Source organism: Populus alba, chromosome 9 (assembly GCF_005239225.2).
Source record: "Populus alba chromosome 9, ASM523922v2, whole genome shotgun sequence".
Lineage (NCBI taxonomy): Eukaryota > Viridiplantae > Streptophyta > Magnoliopsida > Malpighiales > Salicaceae > Populus > Populus alba.
In genome coordinates this window covers 7,682,464-7,704,736 of record NC_133292.1, presented here as the reverse complement: position 1 = coordinate 7,704,736, position 22,273 = coordinate 7,682,464, and the positions used below count along the sequence as shown (strand labels likewise).

General features: G+C 33.8%; 4 protein-coding genes across 5 annotated transcripts; 2 read left to right on the top strand and 2 right to left on the bottom strand.

Moving 5' to 3' along the window:
• Positions 1 to 694: 694 nt before the first annotated feature.
• LOC118048625 (probable pectin methylesterase CGR2) lies at positions 695 to 3,861 on the bottom strand. The gene is made up of 7 exons (XM_035058395.2): positions 3,701 to 3,861; positions 3,426 to 3,584; positions 3,268 to 3,307; positions 2,898 to 2,939; positions 1,957 to 2,331; positions 1,408 to 1,463; positions 695 to 1,049 (listed from the first exon to the last, which is right to left on the bottom strand). Exons 2-7 carry the CDS (start codon positions 3,546 to 3,548, stop codon positions 897 to 899), a joined length of 789 nt encoding a protein of 262 aa, XP_034914286.1. The 5' UTR covers positions 3,549 to 3,584; positions 3,701 to 3,861; the 3' UTR covers positions 695 to 896.
• Positions 3,862 to 6,674: 2,813 nt separating this feature from the next.
• Positions 6,675 to 11,340, top strand: LOC118048622 (DUF21 domain-containing protein At2g14520). Of its 2 annotated transcripts, XM_035058393.2 has the most exons (11): positions 6,682 to 7,325; positions 7,777 to 7,853; positions 7,934 to 8,017; positions 8,400 to 8,513; positions 8,600 to 8,686; positions 8,983 to 9,122; positions 9,212 to 9,299; positions 10,293 to 10,366; positions 10,485 to 10,609; positions 10,751 to 11,016; positions 11,107 to 11,340. In XM_035058393.2, exons 1-11 carry the CDS (start codon positions 7,148 to 7,150, stop codon positions 11,143 to 11,145), a joined length of 1,272 nt encoding a protein of 423 aa, XP_034914284.1. In that variant the 5' UTR covers positions 6,682 to 7,147; the 3' UTR covers positions 11,146 to 11,340. The 2 variants fall into 2 exon arrangements, with proteins under 2 accessions (XP_073267450.1, XP_034914284.1); XM_073411349.1 differs by lacking the exon at positions 11,107 to 11,340 and having other exon boundaries at positions 6,675 to 7,325; positions 10,485 to 10,625; positions 10,751 to 10,910.
• A 709-nt stretch (positions 11,341 to 12,049) lies between these two features.
• Positions 12,050 to 14,758, bottom strand: LOC118048624 (uncharacterized). The gene is made up of 4 exons (XM_035058394.2): positions 14,570 to 14,758; positions 13,615 to 13,789; positions 12,641 to 12,914; positions 12,050 to 12,496 (listed from the first exon to the last, which is right to left on the bottom strand). Exons 2-4 carry the CDS (start codon positions 13,781 to 13,783, stop codon positions 12,178 to 12,180), a joined length of 762 nt encoding a protein of 253 aa, XP_034914285.1. The 5' UTR covers positions 13,784 to 13,789; positions 14,570 to 14,758; the 3' UTR covers positions 12,050 to 12,177.
• A 3,094-nt stretch (positions 14,759 to 17,852) lies between these two features.
• On the top strand, positions 17,853 to 22,127 carry LOC118048621 (LL-diaminopimelate aminotransferase, chloroplastic-like). Its single transcript, XM_035058392.2, is given in 11 exon segments — positions 17,853 to 18,027; positions 18,119 to 18,195; positions 18,285 to 18,352; positions 18,501 to 18,617; positions 18,905 to 18,967; positions 19,363 to 19,467; positions 19,633 to 19,683; positions 20,258 to 20,578; positions 21,153 to 21,359; positions 21,478 to 21,624; positions 21,627 to 22,127. Coding segments are annotated over 11 exon segments (1,386 nt in total). The 5' UTR covers positions 17,853 to 17,944; the 3' UTR covers positions 21,774 to 22,127.
• Positions 22,128 to 22,273: the final 146 nt, after the last annotated feature.

The following is a 22,273-nucleotide window of genomic DNA, read 5'->3' as shown; positions in this document are numbered from 1 at the left end:
GGGAAAGCAAGACTAAAAAAGATTATATCATTTTCACCTTTAAAATAGTCTGCAGCCATTTAAATTCAGATTCAAATGTTTTTTAAAAAACTGGAATGTTCCATAAATATACGAGTGGAACTGGAAGATTCAGTCAGATGAAATCTATTATAAATGGAGAACAAAGTAACTGGAAAGCATGAAGCTGATTGCACGGGGCTCTGCCAATGATGACAACGGCAATTCTTCATGTGTGTATGAATTTGGAAAGTTTTTTTTGTAATAGAAACAAGCGATGTAATAGATGTAACTGAACATACATCTAACATCCAGCAGGGAACTTGAAAAAAGCGATGTAATAGAAACAAAAACCATCAAAATTCGTGACGGCTAGCAACATGCAATTCTTCAGCTTTAAAGGGAAGAGCTTCAGGAAACTAGAACCCGTTTAAACAACAAGGTAATAGAACTCTTAGTTAAACCCGAGTACATTATAGTATCTTCTCCTAACACCATCAAAGTTCTTGCCTTCAACACATTTTAGATGGTAGAAACAAATGACAGAATACAAGACAAATAAAATGAAGATAAAAAGTAAAGATTGTCCATGCTGATTTTATCATACCAAAATGAAACTTGAGACATGTTCTGCGGTCAGAGTAAAGAACAGGTCCGGATATACCAACAGAACATAAATACAAGCAATAGCAGCAGATAGAGTGCAAAAACTTATCTTATAAAGAATAGTGGAAGTGAATTCATACATGCTTACTTTCCTCAATAAATAATGATCAAGAGATTTACTGTATCAAGATAAGAACCAACATGAACGTAATTCCACAAAATAGCTTATCATTGGCATGGTTTGTTGCCAGTTTGCAGACACAGCAATGGAAAATGTTATGACACCAAAACTTTCAATCATATGACTGGAGGTGGAAAACTTGGCAGGCTGGCTTATATGACTTCTTCAATGCCGCCTGCTCAAACTTCTTTAAGGCAGATTCATTCTCTTGTAAACCAGTCTGAACAAAGTACCTTATCCACCATGTTGAGGTCCGGAATTTGGCCTTCACAAGAATAACAATTTAGGTATCTCTTCTAGAATAGAATCTTTAGTTTCTCTAATCATAAAGATACAAATTCACAGCATGATACAACAAAGATTAATGCGACTGAGAGCTATGCGCTGTATAAAAATTCAAATGGATGTATAGATTCTATCTTAGAAATGATCAGAATTTCCATATTCCTTGTACCTTTCCCCTTCAATGAGAGAAAGCAAACCCTTTCAACAACTGACTTAACACCTAAAGGCATAGAAAGCACACCCAGCAGACTAACATTCAAGCAAAGAATAGTATTGGCAAAAACAGTGAGATCTTAATGTCTAGAAAATCCAAAAAGTGAATAACATTGGCCACTTACCGGACGACCAAACTTAGACAACTCTGTAACTTTAACTCTTTGCTGACCTGGGGCGCCTACAGAAGGAAAAAAGAGATCAACAATCAGATCAGAAGAGCTATTTGAATGACATAAATTATCAGATGAAAAAAAATGCATTAGCAATATAAACAGACTATTTAGATGTCTGTTTATAGCATGGCAGTACAAATAATTATGTTTTACAAGAATATCATTTTCCTAATCAATGATTATGAAATAAATGAGAGCACAGTTTGGACTCTTTACCCTCAGCATCTTTCTTTGACAAGGGAAGAGCCTTGGGTGATAAAAAGGAACATGACTAAAGGTGCACTCTATCTCTCTTCATGGTGTTTGATCCTTACAAGTAACCAGGTCATGGCAAGTTTAGGATATAATATTTTAAGGTGAATGCAGTCCCTAGAAGAGCCTTCTACTGTTCAAAACACTGTTGACGAAAAAGAGTAATTTTCAGCTTGGCTTCTGATTTACATGAATGCTTGCGGAAATACTAACAGCCTAAAAGAGAGTAAGCACATGACCAATTACCAGAAAATACAACTAGGCCATCAGCAGCCACCCTTGCCAATTCTGGAAGTGTTTTGTTGAGATATTTTGGAGACAAGTAATCCAATGCATCTGACACTATAACAAGAGAGAATGATTTTGGCCGGTAGGGCAGAGGAAATTTGATATCAGCTACACGCACAAGGCCTTTGCGCACAAGGCTCTTGCAGTTGGCACTCACATCATCTAAGTCATATGGCTCCACACCCCAGGCCTCGGTATCCTCTTCTTTTAATAAGCTTGATACTGCAGAACAAGTGTCCGGGCCTACATGCAGTACTTTACGCATGCTGTCACCATAAGCCTTCTTCAGAATAGGTATCGCTCTTTGGACTTCTAGTGTGCAAGAAACACCACCTGCATATGAATACCCCAAATCTCAGATTGCTGGAATTTTTACGCTGGCAACATTCCTAGACAAGAGAGAACAAATGCTCAAAATGTTCTTAGTAATCTTCATTGTCCCTTATACAAACCATTAAGAGCAAAGAGATACATGCAAAGTCTAGATCAAAGGCAAAAGCTGGGGACTGCACTTGACTAAGGATTAATCAAAAGCTCAAAACTCCAGATAACTCTCAATCACAATAAGAAAGGCAATGAGGAAATACAAGTTGTCCATAACAACAACAGCTAATAACATTATATTGCAGTCAAGGAAATGAAGATTTTAGCCAATGTTTACTTAAGAATCACACCGAAAAAGAGTCCATATTAAAGTAGCATGAAAAAGCTTCTCTAAGAGTTCTCTGAATATGATAGATACCATACATAAACTCAGGAAAAATAAATGGAACACTCAAGAAAAATCCTGATACCAACTAATTCAACAGAGTTGCATCTTTCAATATGCCAGTTAACGTAACAGACCCAAACAAGTACAAACTAAGAAGGAAAAATATAAAGATATCATTTAAATTTACCTTCTGTCTTACTTAAAGCTTCTCTATTGGAGATATGCCCACCTGTCACACAAAAAGATCATAAATTCACATGACTTGTAGCATATAAAACTTTCATGTTCAAACCCGTCTGCCTATAATAATTGAATTCAAAGTCTACAAAAAGGAAACCAAACTGAAACACGAAATTCGTTACAAGCATGTTTTATTTCCTTTACTTTTGTTTCGATATTAGCTGTTTTCCCTTCTTTAAGTGTAAGAAAATATGCTATGCTATTCATGTTAGCAGGGAAAACAAAGTTAATGCTTCTTGTTTACTTAAACCAGATCAGATCCAGCAGTAAATCAGTATCAGATGTAACAGATCAAAGTCGGTAGAGAAACCAAAAACCTGAGCCACTGTAACAGTATCCAATAAGAAGAATCGCGCCCTGAAATCAACAAAAGAACAAATTCAAGCAGCAGATTTCACACTAAACCCCAAACCACTTTACTTACTAACTTGTCATCCCAAAGAAAATGAAAATTACAAAGAGCAATAAAAATTACCACGACAACAAGGCCAATGGATAGTAACGGCGACGAACGCGATTTAGAATGCATCGACCCAGCAAAAGGAAGACTTCCTCCATCAGCCAAACGTCTGGCAGGATTACCTGGCCTCCTCGACATTTTTTTGTTATGTAACCTAAAACAAAAGCGGCCTGCCTGCAATCAAACCAGAAACGCGCCAATTATAATGGCATTTTCTTTCAATTAACACAACACATATATCACATCAATTTACAAATCAACCATTTTTTTATTGCTGTAGAGAGAATTACCTGAGAGATCGAATTGAAAAGGTTAGGGGTGGAGATCTTTTAAAGCGCGATCTGGATCTATCTGTTCTGAGGGTAAGCTAGTTGGGAGAGCGAGCGAGAGACCCAGAGATTGATTGCTTGATCCAAATCCACCTTGCATTTATTTATTTATTTATTCATTATTTCATTTAAATTTATCTGCCTATACTTTGCGAGTGAAATCCAGCCAGCGCCAGAGCAGGGGATCCATTCTGGCCAGAGCGGGGATCCATTCTGTGCAGCCTTACTAGGATTTGATACTGGGCACGAGGCCCAATTCGGTTCTGAATACAAAAGGGCCCACGTATCCTTTAGTCCAGTAATGGCCCACGCTCACAGCTTTGTTTGTGCTTGGCTCGGACTTGACCAGAAATGATCACCTCATGCGATAGAAATTTCAAGGCATTTATCATTAGAAAATGGAACATCATCGACGCGTGAGAAACACGTTTTGGTTCGGGTTTTTTTTTCAATATTAAAATAAAAAAACATAGATTTTAATAATTTAAAAAGGTGATGAGAATCCTATGCTATCATCTATGTCCATCAAAATTTATAATTTTTTTTAGCGATAATCGAAACGGTAAACAAAATCTGCATGGCTACTGTTTTTATTAGGATACCCATAAATGGAGCCCCAAGCAAACTCAAAATACTCTAATCTAGTTTCAGACAATGTTTGCACGTGATCGGGTTCGGATAGGAGAGAAAAAATGTTCCAGAATGTTGAGACTGTGTATGCAGATTAGGATTTAGTATGTAAAAATCAATGTTGTTGTATTTAGGGATTATAAAGATATGGGTTGAATTTCTTAATATTTGTATCATATTTATTATTTATCAAGTAAAAAATTTAGATATTGATAAATTATTTATTAGATTTCTGGTATTCATTGTCCAACTATTATTTATTATTCAATAAAAATAAAATAAATTAATATATATTTATATGTATACAAGTATGAAGTATGTAAGTAATATGTATTGAATGATATAATTAAAAAATTATAAATTTTATATGTGTGTTTTATGACACACTATATTAAAAACAATCAGTATGCTATGCAAACATATTTATATAATATAAATACATAACTTGAATCAGGTTGAATTTAGCAATGTTTATAATTACTTATCGGATAAAATAATTATTTAAAAAATATTTATTTATTTAAAGTGGGTTTGATTAATATATATTGAGTTTAAATTAAATCATCATTTTTAATGGTATTAATTATTGCTAAATAATTGACAAAACCACTTGATGTCCATTTTAATTATTGAAGATTAAATCCTGTTTTCCCAGGAAATTAATCAGAAGGCATGTTTAATGCAAATATAAACACAGAGCAAACACCGACCACGGAATGTCGAAAGATCATGTCATACCCTAACACTGCACATGAAAATTAAAAGTATTTTGTCACTGAAGAGTTGGTGGCAAATATGGAACGCAACTCCTGGAATTTTGTGTGTTGTTTTTTAAAATATTTTTTTATGTAAAAATATATTAAATAATATTTTTTAATTTTTAAAAAATTATTTATAATATTAATATATTTAAATGATAAAACAGTATTAATTTTTTAAAAAATTTAAATTTTACTCGACCCAATTTAAAATGCAATACCATATAATAACTTAACTAGAGATAGTTTAGCGCAGCCGTTTAACTGTCATTTTATTATTATATTTATTTTTTAACATGTTATTATAAATAAAAAATTTAAAATATATTATTTTAATATATCAAACAAATTTATTTTTGTATTACTGTACCAAACAACTTAGAGTCTCGTGTACTATCGAATCTCTCCGTCATTTCCCTTTCGTTGAGTCCAAAAGAGTCTTTGCCACTTGATATGCATGGGCTCTCGAAATCTGCCTTGTCTGATTCTCTGTCAAGTTCGCGACGGCAGATCAAATTATTGAGGGATCATAAATCACAAAACAACAAATTTGTAACTGTAAGCCAGTCAAGGTTCCTTTCGTCACTTTTATTCGTTTCAGATGATGTTTGGTTTTTTTATTTTTTAATATATTTTTTAATATTTTTACTTTGAATTATTTTTTTAATTTTTTATATTATTTTGATATACTAATATTAAAAAAATAAAAATATTATTTTAATATATATATTTTCAAACAAAACATATTTTTTAAAACTAATCTTAACACAATACTTATTAAAAAAAATATAAATCATATATTAAAATCTCATTAATGATTAAACACCTTGAGTTTTTTGGTCAAATTAGTAACTTAATATGTTATTAGAGCTCTGATGACGAAGTGGTAATGAGTTGGAATTTTACTGTTCCTGTTTATTTAATAAAAATTAAATATAAAATAGTATAAACTTGTATAAATTTCAAGTTCAAATGATTTTTAATTAAAATTATATGTTAAATAATAATATATAAATTTTATCTGGAAATTTTATCCAACAAAGATTAAAATATTTCTCACATACTAATGGAATTTCACCTAAACACCAAAAGTATGTATAGAGAGCTTGCAATTTCATGCTTTCCGTTTTGAAGGACTGGAACGAAAGCAACAGCACGGATTTGAAGGTATCAGTGCTGTGTTTAAATTTCGCAGCCTGTGAAAGAGGATATGTATAACCGCATATTCGCAGACCGCGAGCCAAGACAACAATGCTGTTTGTTTTTAAAATAGGATGCACTTTAAAAGCGGATTAGATTTCTAAAAAATATTAAACTGTTTTTTTAATTTTTTATTTAAAAACATTATTTTCACATATTTTGTAGTGGTTTTTCACCCGTGTTTCAATCTGAATTTTCAAAAAATTTAAATTATTTTTCTTTGAAATATTTTTTTTATGTATTTTTTAATTGTTTTAATATATTAATATTAAAAATAAAATTTTAAAAATAGTAAAATATTATCTTAATAGATTACCGCATAAAAAAGCACTGCTCACCACTTTCCACGACAGCCCCCAAGGGAAAACAGACCACACCGCCGGCACACACGTCATCCTCATACAGCGCCAAAAACACTCCTTCCATTATCCACATCACTTTCAAAAGCAAATCCTCCCCCAACCAAGTCTCCGTGCACAACCTCCTCCTCCTCCCTCCCAGCATAACACACAATCCTTACATGGTCATAGTCACTCTTTAGCCGTTTAATTCAGTGCTTTCACGATTCTTCTCATTTCCTAAAAGAAGTCAAGAAAGATCCGCCTTTTCATCTCTTCATAACCTTTTCGAAAAACCACGTTTCTTTCACTCTTTTTTTTTTTTTTTGGAAAGGACTTTGCTTACGAGCTCTGAGCGAACTGATTCGAGAAAGTTCATATAAAAAAATATGGAGGAAATTTTGCACTGGTTGGTGTTTCTCTAACGATTAATAACTACTGAAGTTCGTGATTTTTGAGAATTTAGAAGAGAGAAGTTCGGAATGGCGGTGGAGTATAAGTGCTGCGAAACGGATTTCTTCGTAAACATTGTGATAATAGTTTTGCTCGTGTTGTTCGCTGGACTGATGTCTGGCCTTACTCTGGGCCTCATGTCTATGAGTATAGTCGATCTTGAAGTTCTTGCTAAATCCGGTACTCCAAAAAATCGAAAATACGCAGGTAAGCGTTTATGCTACTTTTTTTTTTTTTTTTTTTTTTTAAAAAAGCCTTATTTAGACCGTTTAAGTTCTGTTTGGATAGTGAGAAAATCGGAGTTTTGTCGTGCGGGACTTAGGGAAGTGATAATTAGTTTCAAGACTTATTAAGTGTTTAATAATGGTTATTAGCTAGCCTGCCTTGTAGATTTGGCTTTTATGCCTCGATAACTTTTTAAGAGGGTTCATGAATAATAAACTCCAGCTGGGTGATAGTAACCTTATACCGCTGAATATAAACAAACAATTTATTTATTTTATTTATTTAAAAAAAACAATTAAATTGTTTTATTGAATGAAAATATTTCATTTGTAGTTGTAGGCCTTTGGTAGTTGCGGAACGAGTAATTGAAATCATAGCTTATAAGAGATTTCATGACTGGGTTTTATTATTGCCTGTTGCTTGTCATAAACAGCGAAAATATTGCCAGTGGTTAAAAACCAGCATTTGTTGCTTTGCACGCTCCTTATATGCAACGCTACTGCTATGGAGGTATGTTCTGTAGAGATGTAATTAATAAGCATTGGTTATTATTTTTCAAATCGAATGTCTTTTTTGTTTTACTTTGTCAGGCACTTCCAATTTTTCTTGATAGTCTGGTTACAGCTGGGGTTGCTATTGTAATTTCAGTAACTCTGATTCTTCTATTTGGCGAGGTGAGGCATCCATATTGATTTGTGCATTTTTATTAGTTTTTTTTTAAAGCACTCGGGAATTGTGGGTAGATGTACAGTAGAACCGTGGAAGCAGAGGTTTACTAGTTTGACTTGCTTTCGATATGCTACTTGAAAATTAATGCTTTTTGACTACGGGTTTTGTGACGATCCTCTCTGTTTTGGGACCTAGTTCTTTCTCTGTTGCTAAATATACAGGCATTCTGCCGTTGCCAGTTTTTCTGACAAGAGATGCTTCTTGGGAATGATGGACTTACACAAGCCTGATTCTTCTAGAGTTTCATCTATAATTACATTTTTAAGATGGTATGAATGGCAGTATGGTTTACGGGCCTTCTGATTGTTCTTTTATTTGGATATGCAGATTTTACCACAATCTGTTTGTTCCCGATATGGTTTGGCAATTGGTGCAACAGTGGCCCCGTTTGTCCGTCTTCTTGTTTGGATCTGTTTTCCTGTTGCCTATCCGATAAGCAAGGTGACACGTATGTTGGTTAAAGCTTGCGTGTGGTTGAACCCTCCTAAACACTAGAGTGACTATTCATGTTTATGTGATATTTTCAGCTCCTGGACTATCTGCTGGGACATGGTCATGTTGCTCTTTTTCGCAGAGCTGAGTTGAAAACACTTGTAAATTTGCATGGTAACGAGGTGTGTTTAGTACCTTTCAGAATTACACATCGTAGAGCAGAATGTTATGCTTTATCGTCTACTTGTCTGTGTATGTCCTTGTATTTATCGCCATGCAGCTTATCTGCATGCTTCTTTTCATGGTTCTTGTTTGTAGTCATTAAATCTGCCTATCAAGCCATCAATATGTGCAATTGTCTACCTGTATTAAAAATTTTCTATTGCTTATAACCCATGCACAGATTCTGTTGTCTGCTACCCCTTTTTTCTCTCATATCTTCCATTAGCTTTGTAACACTGTCAGTGATGTTTATTAGGCTGGAAAAGGTGGAGAACTAACTCATGATGAGACAACAATTATTGCTGGAGCACTTGAGCTCACTGAGAAAACAGCTATTGATGCCATGACCCCTATATCTGAAACTTTTGCTATTGGCATTAATGACAAACTTGACAGGTGTGGTGCTCAAAAGGGTAAACTGAAAAGTCACTGTTGTTGCATGACCTTCATTGTGATTTGCTGCGTTGTATATTTTTCATGTACAGGGAGTTGATGAGTTTGATATTGGAGAAAGGGCATAGCAGAGTGCCAGTTTATTATGAGCAGCCTACAAACATAATTGGACTAATTCTGGTAAATTGATGATATTAACATACTCAGCAACAATGAAAGAGATCTTTCTTTTCTTCATATACTTAGATTGTTGTCTTTACGAACTAGCATTGGTTGAATAATGTTGTATACTAATAATCTTCTTTTGTTTGCCAACGTTTAGCTTTTATTGGTTATCTTTTGTGCCAACTCTTTGTGCTCTCACTCAAGTGATTCGTGTATCCTTAATTGGTTTGTAATTTATATGATGTGCAAAAAAAATTAAAAATCAAATATGACAGAGAACCGTGTCAATGGCCTTTTAGCTATGAGATTTTCTGCAGTTTCAGATAAAAAAATTGTTTCATTATAACATAGCTTTCAGATTGTCTCTAAGAAGAGTGTGCCTTCCTTCAAATTCTCCTTTTGAGGACCCGTGGACCGTGGCCTCTATGATAGGCTTTCAATCTGCATGAACTTATTTTTTGATGGGCATTTCCCTTGTATGGTTTGCTTTTGTTTATGCTATCTTTAGGTGTTCCTTGAGGCTTGTTCTATTATCTTTTCTGTTTAAAGCTAATGTATTTTCCCAAGACTAACTTCACTTTCTAGTAAATATTTTGGAATCAAGCTTTAGCTCTTAACAGGTTCATTTTTAAGTTTTAACCGTGATTTGCATTTTTTTTCTTTATGCAATCACCAAAAATAATGTTTCAATTTATGTGGAAACATATTCCCCTGACATGGACACTAGAAAGAGATAAGATGAACCACAAGGGGGCCAAGTGCTTTGAGAATTCAAGCATGGCAAACTGCAAACAGGCTTGGCTAGGGGAAATGAGGCATAGTTTTTGCAATAAAGGGTGACCAATTAAGACTACCTCTTGTGCTAATTGATTTTGTTTGGCACTTGATTTGTCCATGATATCTTGCCTTTACTTTCGTATCTTCTGATCTGAGTTCATTCGCTAAATTAATTGGCTGAAACTTCTGATTACTTTTTCTTGAACATGTATGTGTATTCTGATCTTTTAGGCCAATAATTTGTTGACAATTCACCCAGAAGATAAAGTACCTGTAAAGAATGTCACTATACGCAGGATTCCCAGGTATCCTTTTGGTCAAGGATTGTATTTATGTACATGATATATTTTTAGTTGTTCCTGGAGAACAAAATGCTGTTCATTGTAACCTACAGGCTGATGGTTCTATCTGTTTGTGTTGTAGGGTTCCAGAAACTTTGCCTTTATATGATATATTGAATGAGTTTCAGAAAGGTCATAGCCACATGGCAGTTGTTATAAGGCAGTGTAAAAAGCCGGAGGAGCAGCCTGTAAGCAATGCTGGTGACAGTAAGTGTCAATTCATGTGGGTATCCACTTCTGTTTGTAGTCCCAAGCTACTCTAGAATCTACCTAATTTGGAGAGCATCTGTCTTTATGATATGTAAATCATTTGATAATTATTACTCTCCTGTCTCTTGTATGCAACAGATCCGGTGAAAGAAGTTAAAGTTAATATTGATGGTGAAAAGCCTCCCAAGGACAAGACTTTGAAGAGCAAGAGACCACTTCAAAAGTGGAAAAGCTTTCCCAACAGGGGCAACAATTCATTTAGAGGCTCAAGGAGCAAGAAGTGGACAGAGGACATGAACTCAAACATCTTGCACATAAATGGCAATCCACTCCCAAGGCTTCCTGAGGAAGAAGAAGCAGTTGGCATAATAACAATGGAAGATGTCATTGAAGAGCTTTTACAGGTAAAGCTATTCATATTACATATATCTCCCTCCAACAATTTCTAGAGACGACCTCATACTGTGATCTGATTTGCACAATGAACTATGTAGGAGGAGATCTTTGATGAGACAGATCATCATTTTGAATGACACTTCCTAGGTGAGCTGTAGTATATACTGCTGGATAGACAATGACGAAAAGGTTTTCCAGATGAAAGATGGTACAATGATCAAAATCTCTTGTTTGCATCTATATATATATAAGAGACATTTGAGCTCGAGATAATTTTTATTTTCGTATATTTATAATAAAAATTAAAAAATCATTTGTGTCATTGAATCAAATATTAATGTTTGCTTACTTTTTGATCTAATGAAGAATAATTCAATCTTTAATAAATATTAAAGTTCTTTTACAATTTATTAGTTAATATATTTTTTAAAAGTTTTATAGAAAACAAACATTATCTTTTCCATATGCATTTAAATTTCATTATGACATCAAAAAATTAAAAATGTATCGATAAAACCGCATGTCCATGCCCCTAGGAAGCACCTGCGCCTGCGATCCTGAAGTGATCTGACGATGACAATTGGAACCCCTAGCTGGCGACAGCTTTACCCGAGATTCAAAAAACACAAGTCCTCTCCTCCGATTATTGAAAAAATATTCAGCAGTTTTCCGATCACATGGTTGATGCCGTATTTCCATTCCTCTCCATTAAAGACCTGTGTCGATCTTGATTTTCTACTGTTAAAAGGATGCAGAAAAAACTGTCCGGAATATGCATTGACAACCCCAACAATATTAATGGCCTTGTTGTAGCCAATAATAATAGTTATTATTAATAATACTAGGAGTCTAGGAGAGGGCTAATTAATTTTATTCGGTGTTTTGCTAAACGTGCGCCGGGTAGACATTAAAAATCTGGATGATGAGAACACCTGAACAGGAGGAGCCGCTCTGCTTAGAGAATAGACCCCGTTTAGCTGTGATGCAACTGTATTTTGAATTATTTTTTTAGCTTTAAATTAATTAAAAAAAATTAATATATTTCCAACAAAAAACAATCTATGATATAATTACCAAATACTGTGCGCGAACAAGAATTATCATACATATTCGACACAATAAAGTTGTTAATCTTTAACAGGAACAATGATGTACAAACAGGGCCTTTACTAGTGTTTACTTCTTTTCTCATCCTTTCTCTTCCTTTTCTTATCTCTGGACCTTTCTTTAGATCTGTGCTTCCTAGAATGCTTCTTATCCCGGCTCTTTGAACAAACCTTCTTTTCCTTTTTAAGCCTATCTTTGTCAAGCTCTTCTTCAGATGATTCATAAGATTTCAGCGAAGAAGGCTTCTCTGGTCCAAAAACAACACGCTGCAGCTTCGCATCCAAGTTTCTGGACAGCTTTTCATCAGGCTCTGGGCAAGGAGCAAGGTAAGGCCCTGTATCATCCATCCTTGAACCTACAGCACCTCGACCTCGCTTAACCCTGTGATAAACAAAAATATACATGTCAAACCAATGAGGTTTTGCTTTTCTTTTCTTTTTTTCCTGAGAAATTTTGAACAAAGTTACAAATGATATTTGAGGAATAAAATGAGTTTGAGAAAGTGGGTAGAAGTTCTCCAATGACCTCGAGTGCAAAAATTCCTCTACTTCTTCATCCCTTAAACCTCCATCTTCCCTCGAACAAGAGCTCCCTACTATTTTGCTTGACGAGGATGGCATATTGGTATCGTTCTCATTTATAGAATGCCTTTGGCTTGTACTTCTAAAGACATTACCAACATCCCTACGGTTCTTGCTGCTGTTACCATCATACCTTGATCTTCCTCTCAGCCTATCATCCAGCTCAAGCTCCTTTTCCCGGACCCGCCACATCTCATTCAGTTCAACAGCTCGATTTGCTGAAAAGAGCAGATCAATTAAAAATCAATAGTGAAAGAAAACAAAAATCAGTGGCATAATATCAAGCCAATACTAAGTCTGTTAAAAAAACGGTGATGAAATCAAGAGAAGAGAAATACATACATGGATGACATTTTATATAGAAAAAAGAAAAGAAAAGAAAGATAATTGGTCTCGTTTCAAGTCCCTGTAAAAGATGGGGACATCATTACATTGCACACAATTTGCAAGGATCCCTTAATGGGTGCGCATGGATCTTTAACCATGCAAGTCGATTTTCACATGTTGAAATACGGTAGACAAAGATTGTTGAATATGTACGCAAATACCCAACCAATCACTATCCTTTAATCCCATGATCCTATGGGGTTCCACCTAAGAATCCCAGAGAAGGTTTGTTTTGAGATTATCTGAAGAAAATCTGTTAGATGATTAAGCACAACTTTATTCTTTAGACAACTGGGTAAACTTTATGCTTTTTTTATATCCATTTTTTAATCTCCATGTCTAGACTTCAATTAGAAAATGTCAGCCATCTCACAAAAATATCTTTTCATAGAACCCAGATGACGACTTTCGGCAGGGTATGCTATTACTATTACTAATAGACGGTGTACAGTCACGCATTTTTATCTGATAGCACTAAAGCATCAACACAAAGGATGACAAGCTGAAAACTAAAAGCAATTAAACACTGACTTTGCTGCACTCCAAGGACAGTTGCAGTGAGGAAGCGAGAATTTGGTCGTGCTCTTACTTTAGGCTGTTCAAGGTAAACATGAACGCCTTCCCTCTCAGCTCGCCGCCGCAATTCCGCTGCTTCTTTCATAAGAATTGCAGCTATTCTGTTCTCAGTCTCTAGATCCATTAAAACCTGCAAAACATGCTCCAGAGCACCAGTTCAGTAACAAGTTTGAGATAGTACATGTTAGTATTATGTTGCATCTTTGGCATCCACGTATACCTGTTTTGATTGCTTGAAAAGTAAAGATTGATCACTGACTAAGCATGTATGCAAACAAAGTGTTGGGTTCATAGCTATGGTTGGATTGGTACAGTGGGCAAGCCCTAACTCACGCACATGACACGAAAAGTTAGTGTGATTCCTCATTGGAAAATTATGGATCACACAAATGCCAAATCAGCTATGAGTAGTTGCGTGTTTTTCTACTTGAGCTATCAGCTAACAAGCTGGTTAGTGAACTCTTGAAAGGCAGATGCAGTTCCATGAAAAACTGGGTGGATTTATTATGCTTCTTGTCACATATTGAAAATATAAACCGAATCTTAAATTAAAGCTAGTTAATTAAACCGATTTTGCACCACAAGAGCTATAAAGACACTGCAGTATTTCCTTTGCTTTGAAAACAATTTAAAATTTTAAATACCATTAATTTCAGTTAGTTTCTACCAACTCAACCAGGAAATTTCAGTTTTTTGTTATGTCCAAAACAATCGTTAGTAACAGGAAATAAACAAATTGGAATGAAAACTAACCCAATTGATCAGATTTTCATTAAAGTACAAGTTATTGTCTAACACGGAAAAAATCAGCAAAATTAAAGTTCCTTTTGTATTCCTCGATATTCTCAGCAATCAAGCAACAAAAGCTGAAAAATCAAATCTTGAAGCCATTAAAAAGACAACAACTTACCGAATTGGTTTAAAGAAAAGGCAATTGTGAGAAAAATAGAGATCCGAACTCAGTCGAGCAAAAAGAATGTCGCCTTTGCTCTCCCAGTCTCCCTCCTTTCACGCCTTCGGATTTCCAAGGAAAACCCGTAACCCTAGGTTTTATTTTATTATTTCCCTGTTTCATATATTTCCGTTAGATTAGAAATAAACGCGTCGCCTACTGCTGGAATTTTCTCGCGGATAGAGTAGGGGCCGGTTTGAAGTAAGGCCCGTACACCATTGGGCCTTGTAACGCCGATATTTAGTATCTCGCCGTTGACTTTCAAGCGTCCCAGAACAGCTGGCTTTTTTAATTAATTTTTTAAAAATATTTTTTACTTTAAAATATATTAAAATAAAAATTTTAAATTTTAATATTAGCACGTCAAAATAATAATAAAAATATTAATTTTAAAATTTTTAATAAAAAAATCATAATTTTTAAAAAGTATAATTGCAATGCCTTGATTGTAAATCTATTGTGAGGATCTAATTTTTTTTTATAAAATATAAAAATATATTGGTCTTGAAAAAAAAAAATGATGTTAGTATTAAACCTAGAAATGCAATAGTTTTAAATTTTTTTAAAGATAAACTTTCATGTTAACATATTTATTGTTTATCTTAACCAATATAATATTTCTAGCCAAAATCATTGTTTCTATATATTTTATGATTTTTAAAGTAAGTTACCAGAGAATCTTAAAATAGTATATACATGTTTTATGTGATTAAAAGCTAAAAATAAAAATAAATATGGTAATATTATGTTCAATATATATATATATAATAAAAAAAATTCAATTGAATTTTCATGAACAATTTATTATTGGTGTTGTTATTTAAAAAAATATATTAATTATTAAATAAAAATATATGATAGTATTTAATAACCATGTCTCAATTGAAGAGTTAGTAAATATCGGGATTTTTTTAGCTTAATAAAAAGAAAAAAAAAAAAAAAAAAAGCAAGGGGCTAGCCCTATTGCTTCCTCCTTGTGCAAGTATCAATTGAAGAGTTAGTAAATCTCGTGATTTTTTTAGCTTGATAAAAAAAAAAAAGAAAAAAAAGCAAGGGGCTAGGCCTATTGCTTCCTCCTTGTGTTATTGAAAATGAAAAAAAATAGATGATATGTTATTTATTATGATTTAATAAGTATGATAACCTTTAATTTGATTTAACCTTGATCTTGTGCTAGCCACTTCATGCACAACAGACAATTGGTATACGATGATTGAAATAATATATTAACATTGTATGATATTTATATAAACAATAAAAATCTATTAATTATATTGTATGGGAATGCGGTATAAATTACATTAAAAAAAAATATTTTATTTTGTTAAGAATTAAAATTTTTTGTATGTTTTAGATAGTTTTGATATGCTAATCTTAAAAATAAATTTTTTAAAATAAAAAATTATTTTAATATATTTTAACATAATTTTTTTAAAGAACTATAACTACACTCCAAATAAAGTATTAACCTTGGGTTGTTTTAGAGCATGTGGTTAATATTCTAAAAACTAAAAGAGATGCACGAATGAAAAACATGCCTCGTATCATGAACAGCCAACATGCGGGCCTGCCACTTGTTTCTATACTATTCATGATAGCTCCTCATGTCACTTGTGCAATTCCTATTGTAATAGATTGGTAGCTTCTGCTACCCTGCGAGCTAGATCATAACAATAAATTTATAGCAAAAAAAAAAAAAAAAAGGAATAAAATGATAAAGCATTTCTAACATGTTTTTTTCAGAAAAAATAAAAATCCACGACTTGGTCGTAGACTTTATCATGTTCAATAAGTTTGCTCTATTCAACTATACAATAATAAAAACATAAATCATGGTAGCATGAATTGAAATAAATAAAAAACAACCATGATGGCTTGATAAAAAAAAACATGTAATGTTGTGAAGATATTTCTAGTTTTATATGATATCAAGGTTGAAATTAAATGGATATGTTTTCAATTAACGTAAGAAAAAAAAATATATAAACACATACCAATCACTAAAATACTGAAAAATAAAAAAATATTTAATATAAAAAAAACACGAGTTAATAAGAATTAATATTCCAAATATATAATTCAGTTTACGAGAACAAAATATCATCATACAAAGCAAATAAAAACAAATACAAGGTTTATTTTCCAATATATTTAGTGTAAAATAATGAAAAAAAATCAGTTAATAAAAGAAAATAAAAAAAAATTAAATAACTTGGGTGAACTTATCAAATATCAAATTTAAGTTATGAGATTTAAAAGACTTATTAATAGTAAAAAAATATAATTTTCAATCAATTAATATTAAATGGCGTTGCTAAAAATAACAATAAAATGTAGAACAAATTCAACAATCAAAAAATAAATAAAAATTAACATCTGTTTTTTCCTTTTCGAAGAGTAAAAAAAGGGAAAGGAAAGAAAAGGAAGAATTAGTAGTCAAAGTCACACGAGATCCTGGCGCACCAACACACGCTACCTCACAAGAATGCCACTGTCGATACAATCCTAAGCCCTAGCAACATCAGTGAAGACCATCTCAGGAGCTTGGAGAAAGACACATGCGCCACCACAATTATAGCGGCCTCCCCCGCCGTTAGCGCGTGAATTACACGCTCTAGTAATCTCTTCTTTTTGATACCTAGGTTGGCTAAATAACAGGCTAAATTTGTTGACAACCATTTCTCCTGTCCAGTTCATGAGCCGGCTAAAAAAAAAAAAAAAAGGCTCCAAGGATATATATATATATTTAATAAATTTTTAAATGTTTTTAATTCTTTTTAATATTCTATTATTAAAAATAATTTTTTTTATTTTAATATATTTATAAATAAAAAATATTTTAAACCATAGTCACTACCAAATAAATTCTAAATTTATTTATATTTATAGTTTAGATAATTTTATAATAATAAAATAAATTTTAATTTTATCATTAATTTATATTAAATTTATTTTTTAATAATAAAAATACTCAATATTGAATATCAAGTTCACCATGACAAATTATTAAACCAGCCTAAATAAACCATCAAAATTAATTCTAAATCAATTTAATATAAAAAATATTAAAAAAATTAAATAATAAATAAATAAATAAAATCTAAACAGTCAGCAGTCATCGTGATCATGTTCGATATAATAGATATTTTAGTTTTCTTTTATCTTCTTTTATTTAATTTGATTTTGATTTTAATTTATTTAATTTAATAAAGGAATAGAAAAACGAATAAATGAAAGGAAGAAAACCTTTAGGGCAGCTTCTTTCAAAATACAAGCACCGTCACTTCCGTGCTCTGCTCTCAAAACCCGTGAGCTGCGGTGAAAAAGCGAAAAATGTCGCCGACTCAACTTTTATCGACTTCGATTTCTTCTTCTTCCTCTGCCTTTTTAGCCGCACCTTTTGCCTTCAAAGCTAGGTCTCGACTGGTCTTACCATCTTGATTCGGCATTTGTGTTTGTGTTTCGGTTTCTTAATCCCTTTTCACCTCGAACTCTCTCTCTGTGCAGAAACCAGAATGTTTCGTTCGCGTCGAAAACGCCTTCTATTTGCACGTGTGCTGCTGCTCCTCAAGAACAGAAAACCGGTGCGTTTTTGTTTTCTAAACTTTCTTTCTTTCTTTCCGTGCTGGATTTTATTTTATTTTTATGTTTTTATTTCATTCTTTTTGTGAAGTTTACAAAACACAAGTCTCCCGCAATGCAAATATTGCAAAGCTTCAAGCTGGTTACTTATTTCCAGAGGTTTGTGATTAATTCTCCTCAAAATACTGATAAATTTCGAGCAGAGAAAATAGAGGCGTTTTATTTTTGGTATGGAATCGGAAAAAAATTCAAAATGATGTTATCTTTCTTTGTGTTTTCTATTTCTGTGCTGTGAAAATAATAATAGGTTGCTCGAAGGAGGAATGCGCACATGCTGAAATACCCTGATGCAAAAGTGATAAGCCTTGGAATTGGTGACACTACCGAACCTATCCCAGAAGTTATAACTTCTGCAATAGCAAAGGTAAGGCTCATTTTTCTTTAACGTAAATAGCTTTTATTATTAATGATTGTTTTATGGTTTACGATTGAGGTCTGTATCGAAAACCTAGTCTGCTTACTTTTATTTTTTTTGCATTAACCATCTACTAAAAGAACCATCTTGAGCTAATAGATGTGTATGTTTGTCTAGCTTTTAATTCAACTGTTTCTGTTACTTAATATGAAAACAGTATTGCTAATGTTTTTCTTTTAAGCATTTGCTGTCTGTCCATGTATCTGAATTTTCTTTTCTTTTCTAATTGTTGGCAGAGAGCAGAAGCACTGTCTACTTTGGAGGGTTACAGTGGTTATGGACCTGAACAAGGTGAAAAAGTATGTGAGCATTATAATCAAACACACTATTTTCATTTTGCTGAAATTTCAGGTGTTTGATAGTTTTGAGCATTTTGGATGAATTTTGGTGAGATGTTTTGCATTTTTTTTTTAACTATAATCACCAACTTATTAATTTTTTTTGTAGATGAAATGTTAGAAATCGTTTTTAAATGACAATAAGATTTCTTATAAAAATAATCATTCCCACTTGTATGGTAATTTTTAGGTGCCATGTGTTTTGCTCTGAATGCATTGCTTCTGGCATGGTCTTGAACAAGAAAAGATAAACTATTCAACTGTTCTAGTTTTTATGAGGTCTATTATGTGGTCTCTGTTCTCTGATATCAAGCCTTGTGACAGTTAAGAGTAACACAAATTGTTAATCCGTGCAGCCTTTGAGAACTGCAATTGCTTCAACATTTTATGCAGGTCTTGGGATCGAGGAGGATGATATATTTGTCTCTGATGGTGCCAAATGTGACATATCTCGCCTCCAGGTTTGATTTTATCTTTCATTGTTATGTTTTTTTCTTCTTCTTTATTTTATGTCCTGCTTCTTTGTCTTTCTTCTTGATATGCCAGTGTATGCATTTTCTTGGCTTTAGTTATATGCAAACTTCATAATAACTGACTTGCTTTCGCCTGACTGAATATTCTTTCAGATGGTATTTGGGGCAAATGTAACCATGGCAGTGCAAGATCCATCATACCCGGTAATTTATGTTTCTATAAACTGGTAGTGAAATTTGAAATTTGTAGCACATCCTTCACACCCCTCTCCCCCATTTTCAACACCTTCTCCTTGCACATGTTCCTAAATTATGCAGTATTTATTTGTGATGCTTGGTGGATCCTTATTGTGATAATTATAGTCAGACCTTTGAGTATGCCACTGCAGCACTTCCTTCCAACTTTTCTTTTCCTGGCTATCATGGAGGGAACGTTATTGTGGGGTTTTTCTTAGTTCAACTTTAGATGGTTAAATTAAAAACTCCTTAGTTTGGTTTGGGGAATCCTATTGTATTGATGCTCTGCTAAAGACTTTATTGATTCCTTATGTTGCATATTTGGTGGTGCTTGGTGTTTAGTGGAAAAGTTTGATAGTGAAAAAGAGAAAAGAGCATTACTTTATACTTACCAGAACCTTAGAGAAAGTAATGTTTCCATTGTGATAGGCTTCTCGATGATTCAATCATGTTTAACATCCACACATTCAAAGAAAAGGAAGAAGAAGATACGGGGCATTCCTGGATAACTTTCTGTTGATTACCATCTAATTATGTGCAGGCTTATGTCGATTCTAGTGTCATCATGGGCCAGACTGGACAGTTTCAGAAAGACGTTGAGAAGTATGGTAAGATTGAATACATGAGGTGCACTCCAGAGAATGGTTTTTTCCCTGATTTATCCAAAGTTTCTCGAACGGATATCATATTTTTCTGTTCACCGAACAATCCTACTGGTTCTGCTGCAACAAGGGAGCAACTGACCCGACTAGTACAATTTGCAAAGGACAATGGATCAATCATCGTCTATGATTCAGCATATGCCATGTATATGTCTGATGATAACCCACGATCCATATTTGAAATTCCAGGAGCCAAAGAGGTAGCCCACAATATATCAATCTTGCTTTGCTTATTGTTCTCTTGGTAAAAGTTCCTGCCTTTTCTCAGCAAAACTCATTTATGGTAAAATTTGTTATTTTCCTTCTATTCATGAATTATAAATGTTCAATCGACTGTAAAAATGGCATTAATCCATTGGATGTGAAGTATTCTATTACCTGAAATTCCCTGTTTCTTTCAAATGTTTTTGGACCAAGGAGGCATTCACGAACCATTCTTAGTTTAAAATGCCTCTGTAGAAACTGTATTTCAAATGACAATATTATTTTAAAGATTTCATAAAAGTTAGAACTGACATGTCTAAACCTGCATGATTTTTTTTCCACATCAATTCCTGTGGACACTGTATCTGTTACATAACATGGATATAAATTGTGGACTGTTCAAAACTACGATAATCTGATCATGCAATATCATTCTTTTGATTGGCATTAGAGTATTGCTTCTTACATTGTGATGTTGGCTGTCAATCATTTTTCTCTGAGCTGGAGGAGTCCTTGGACCCTCTTTAGTGATGCATGTTTGTGATGTGGTAGTTCCCATACTAATTGCAGGTTGCTTTGGAGACATCATCTTTTAGTAAGTATGCTGGGTTTACTGGAGTTCGTCTGGGGTGGACTGTTGTTCCAAAACAGCTTCTATATTCTGATGGGTTCCCAGTTGTAAAGGATTTCAACCGTGTTGTTTGCACGAGCTTTAATGGGGCATCCAACATTTGCCAAGCTGGTGGTCGGGCTTGCCTTTCACCTGAAGGCCTTAAGGTCAGTGCATTTTTCTTTTTGGGGTAGTATAGCCCACTGTTTCCTAACTCGGGAATTGTATTTTGCGAATGCTGCATGAAACCAAGAATAAACTCTTAACCGTTTGATTTCCTTGCAGGCAATGAGTGAGGTGATTGGATTCTATAAAGAAAACACCAACATTATAATGGATACATTTAATTCGCTCGGTTTTAATGTATATGGAGGAAAGAATGCTCCCTATGTGTGGGTTCACTTCCCTGGCCAAAGCTCGTGGGATGTTTTTCAGTGAAATTCTTGAGAAAAACTCATGTAGTTACCACACCTGGGAGTGGTTTTGGACCTGGTGGTGAAGGTTTTGTCAGAGTCAGTGCTTTTGGCCACAGGGAAAATGTTTTAGAAGCCTGCAGAAGATTCAAGCAGCTTTACAATTGAAGCAACATGTATTGTGTCCCTTGCCCCCCTTTTGACAAGGATACATGCAGCTGCCTCCATTGGTGGTTTATTTATCTGGTGATATTAGTCATTTATGGTTGAATTCTATGCAAACCATGTAGCAGTTTTACTTTCTAGGGAGGTCTAGATTCTGTCTTTCATGGCTGACCCTCATCTTGAAATTGTAACAAATTGTTAAGCTTATTTTTGGGCGCCAAAATATTGAGTTGTATCAGTAGGATGAAACTAGAGCTCGAATTGATGCGGGAAGGGAGTGAAAATAACCATTATCTGTTTCTAGCACCATGGGCTGCCAAGGCTGGTGCACTTTTATGATCAATATCTCGTTGTCTATTGGCTGTTCAACTGACGAAGATCGGTTGATGGACGCGGATGTATTGTCCATAAACAGGGCATGCATGTACTGGACAGCTAGCAGACAAACACAGTACGTGACGCCCCCCCTTGCAGATAAGTTCTTTTTTACTGGAATTGGAAAA

Excerpts from the sequence above, each read along its gene's own strand:
- LOC118048624 (XM_035058394.2), bottom strand. The coding sequence starts at position 13,783 with ATGGATCTAGAGACTGAGAACAGAATAGCTGCAATTCTTATGAAAGAA. Across the intron at positions 12,915-13,614 it reads TGTCCTTGGAGTGCAGCAAA|CAAATCGAGCTGTTGAACTG; the intron begins GTCAGTGTTTAA and ends TGCTCTTTTCAG. Across the intron at positions 12,497-12,640 it reads GAGGAATTTTTGCACTCGAG|GGTTAAGCGAGGTCGAGGTG; the intron begins GTCATTGGAGAA and ends TGTTTATCACAG.
- LOC118048622 (XM_035058393.2), top strand. The coding sequence starts at position 7,148 with ATGGCGGTGGAGTATAAGTGCTGCGAAACGGATTTCTTCGTAAACATT. Across the intron at positions 7,326-7,776 it reads AAAAAATCGAAAATACGCAG|CGAAAATATTGCCAGTGGTT; the intron begins GTAAGCGTTTAT and ends TGTCATAAACAG. Across the intron at positions 10,610-10,750 it reads TGTAAGCAATGCTGGTGACA|ATCCGGTGAAAGAAGTTAAA; the intron begins GTAAGTGTCAAT and ends TGTATGCAACAG.
- LOC118048625 (XM_035058395.2), bottom strand. The coding sequence starts at position 3,548 with ATGTCGAGGAGGCCAGGTAATCCTGCCAGACGTTTGGCTGATGGAGGA. Across the intron at positions 3,308-3,425 it reads CCATTGGCCTTGTTGTCGTG|GGCGCGATTCTTCTTATTGG; the intron begins GTAATTTTTATT and ends TGTTGATTTCAG. Across the intron at positions 2,940-3,267 it reads ATACTGTTACAGTGGCTCAG|GTGGGCATATCTCCAATAGA; the intron begins GTTTTTGGTTTC and ends TTTGTGTGACAG.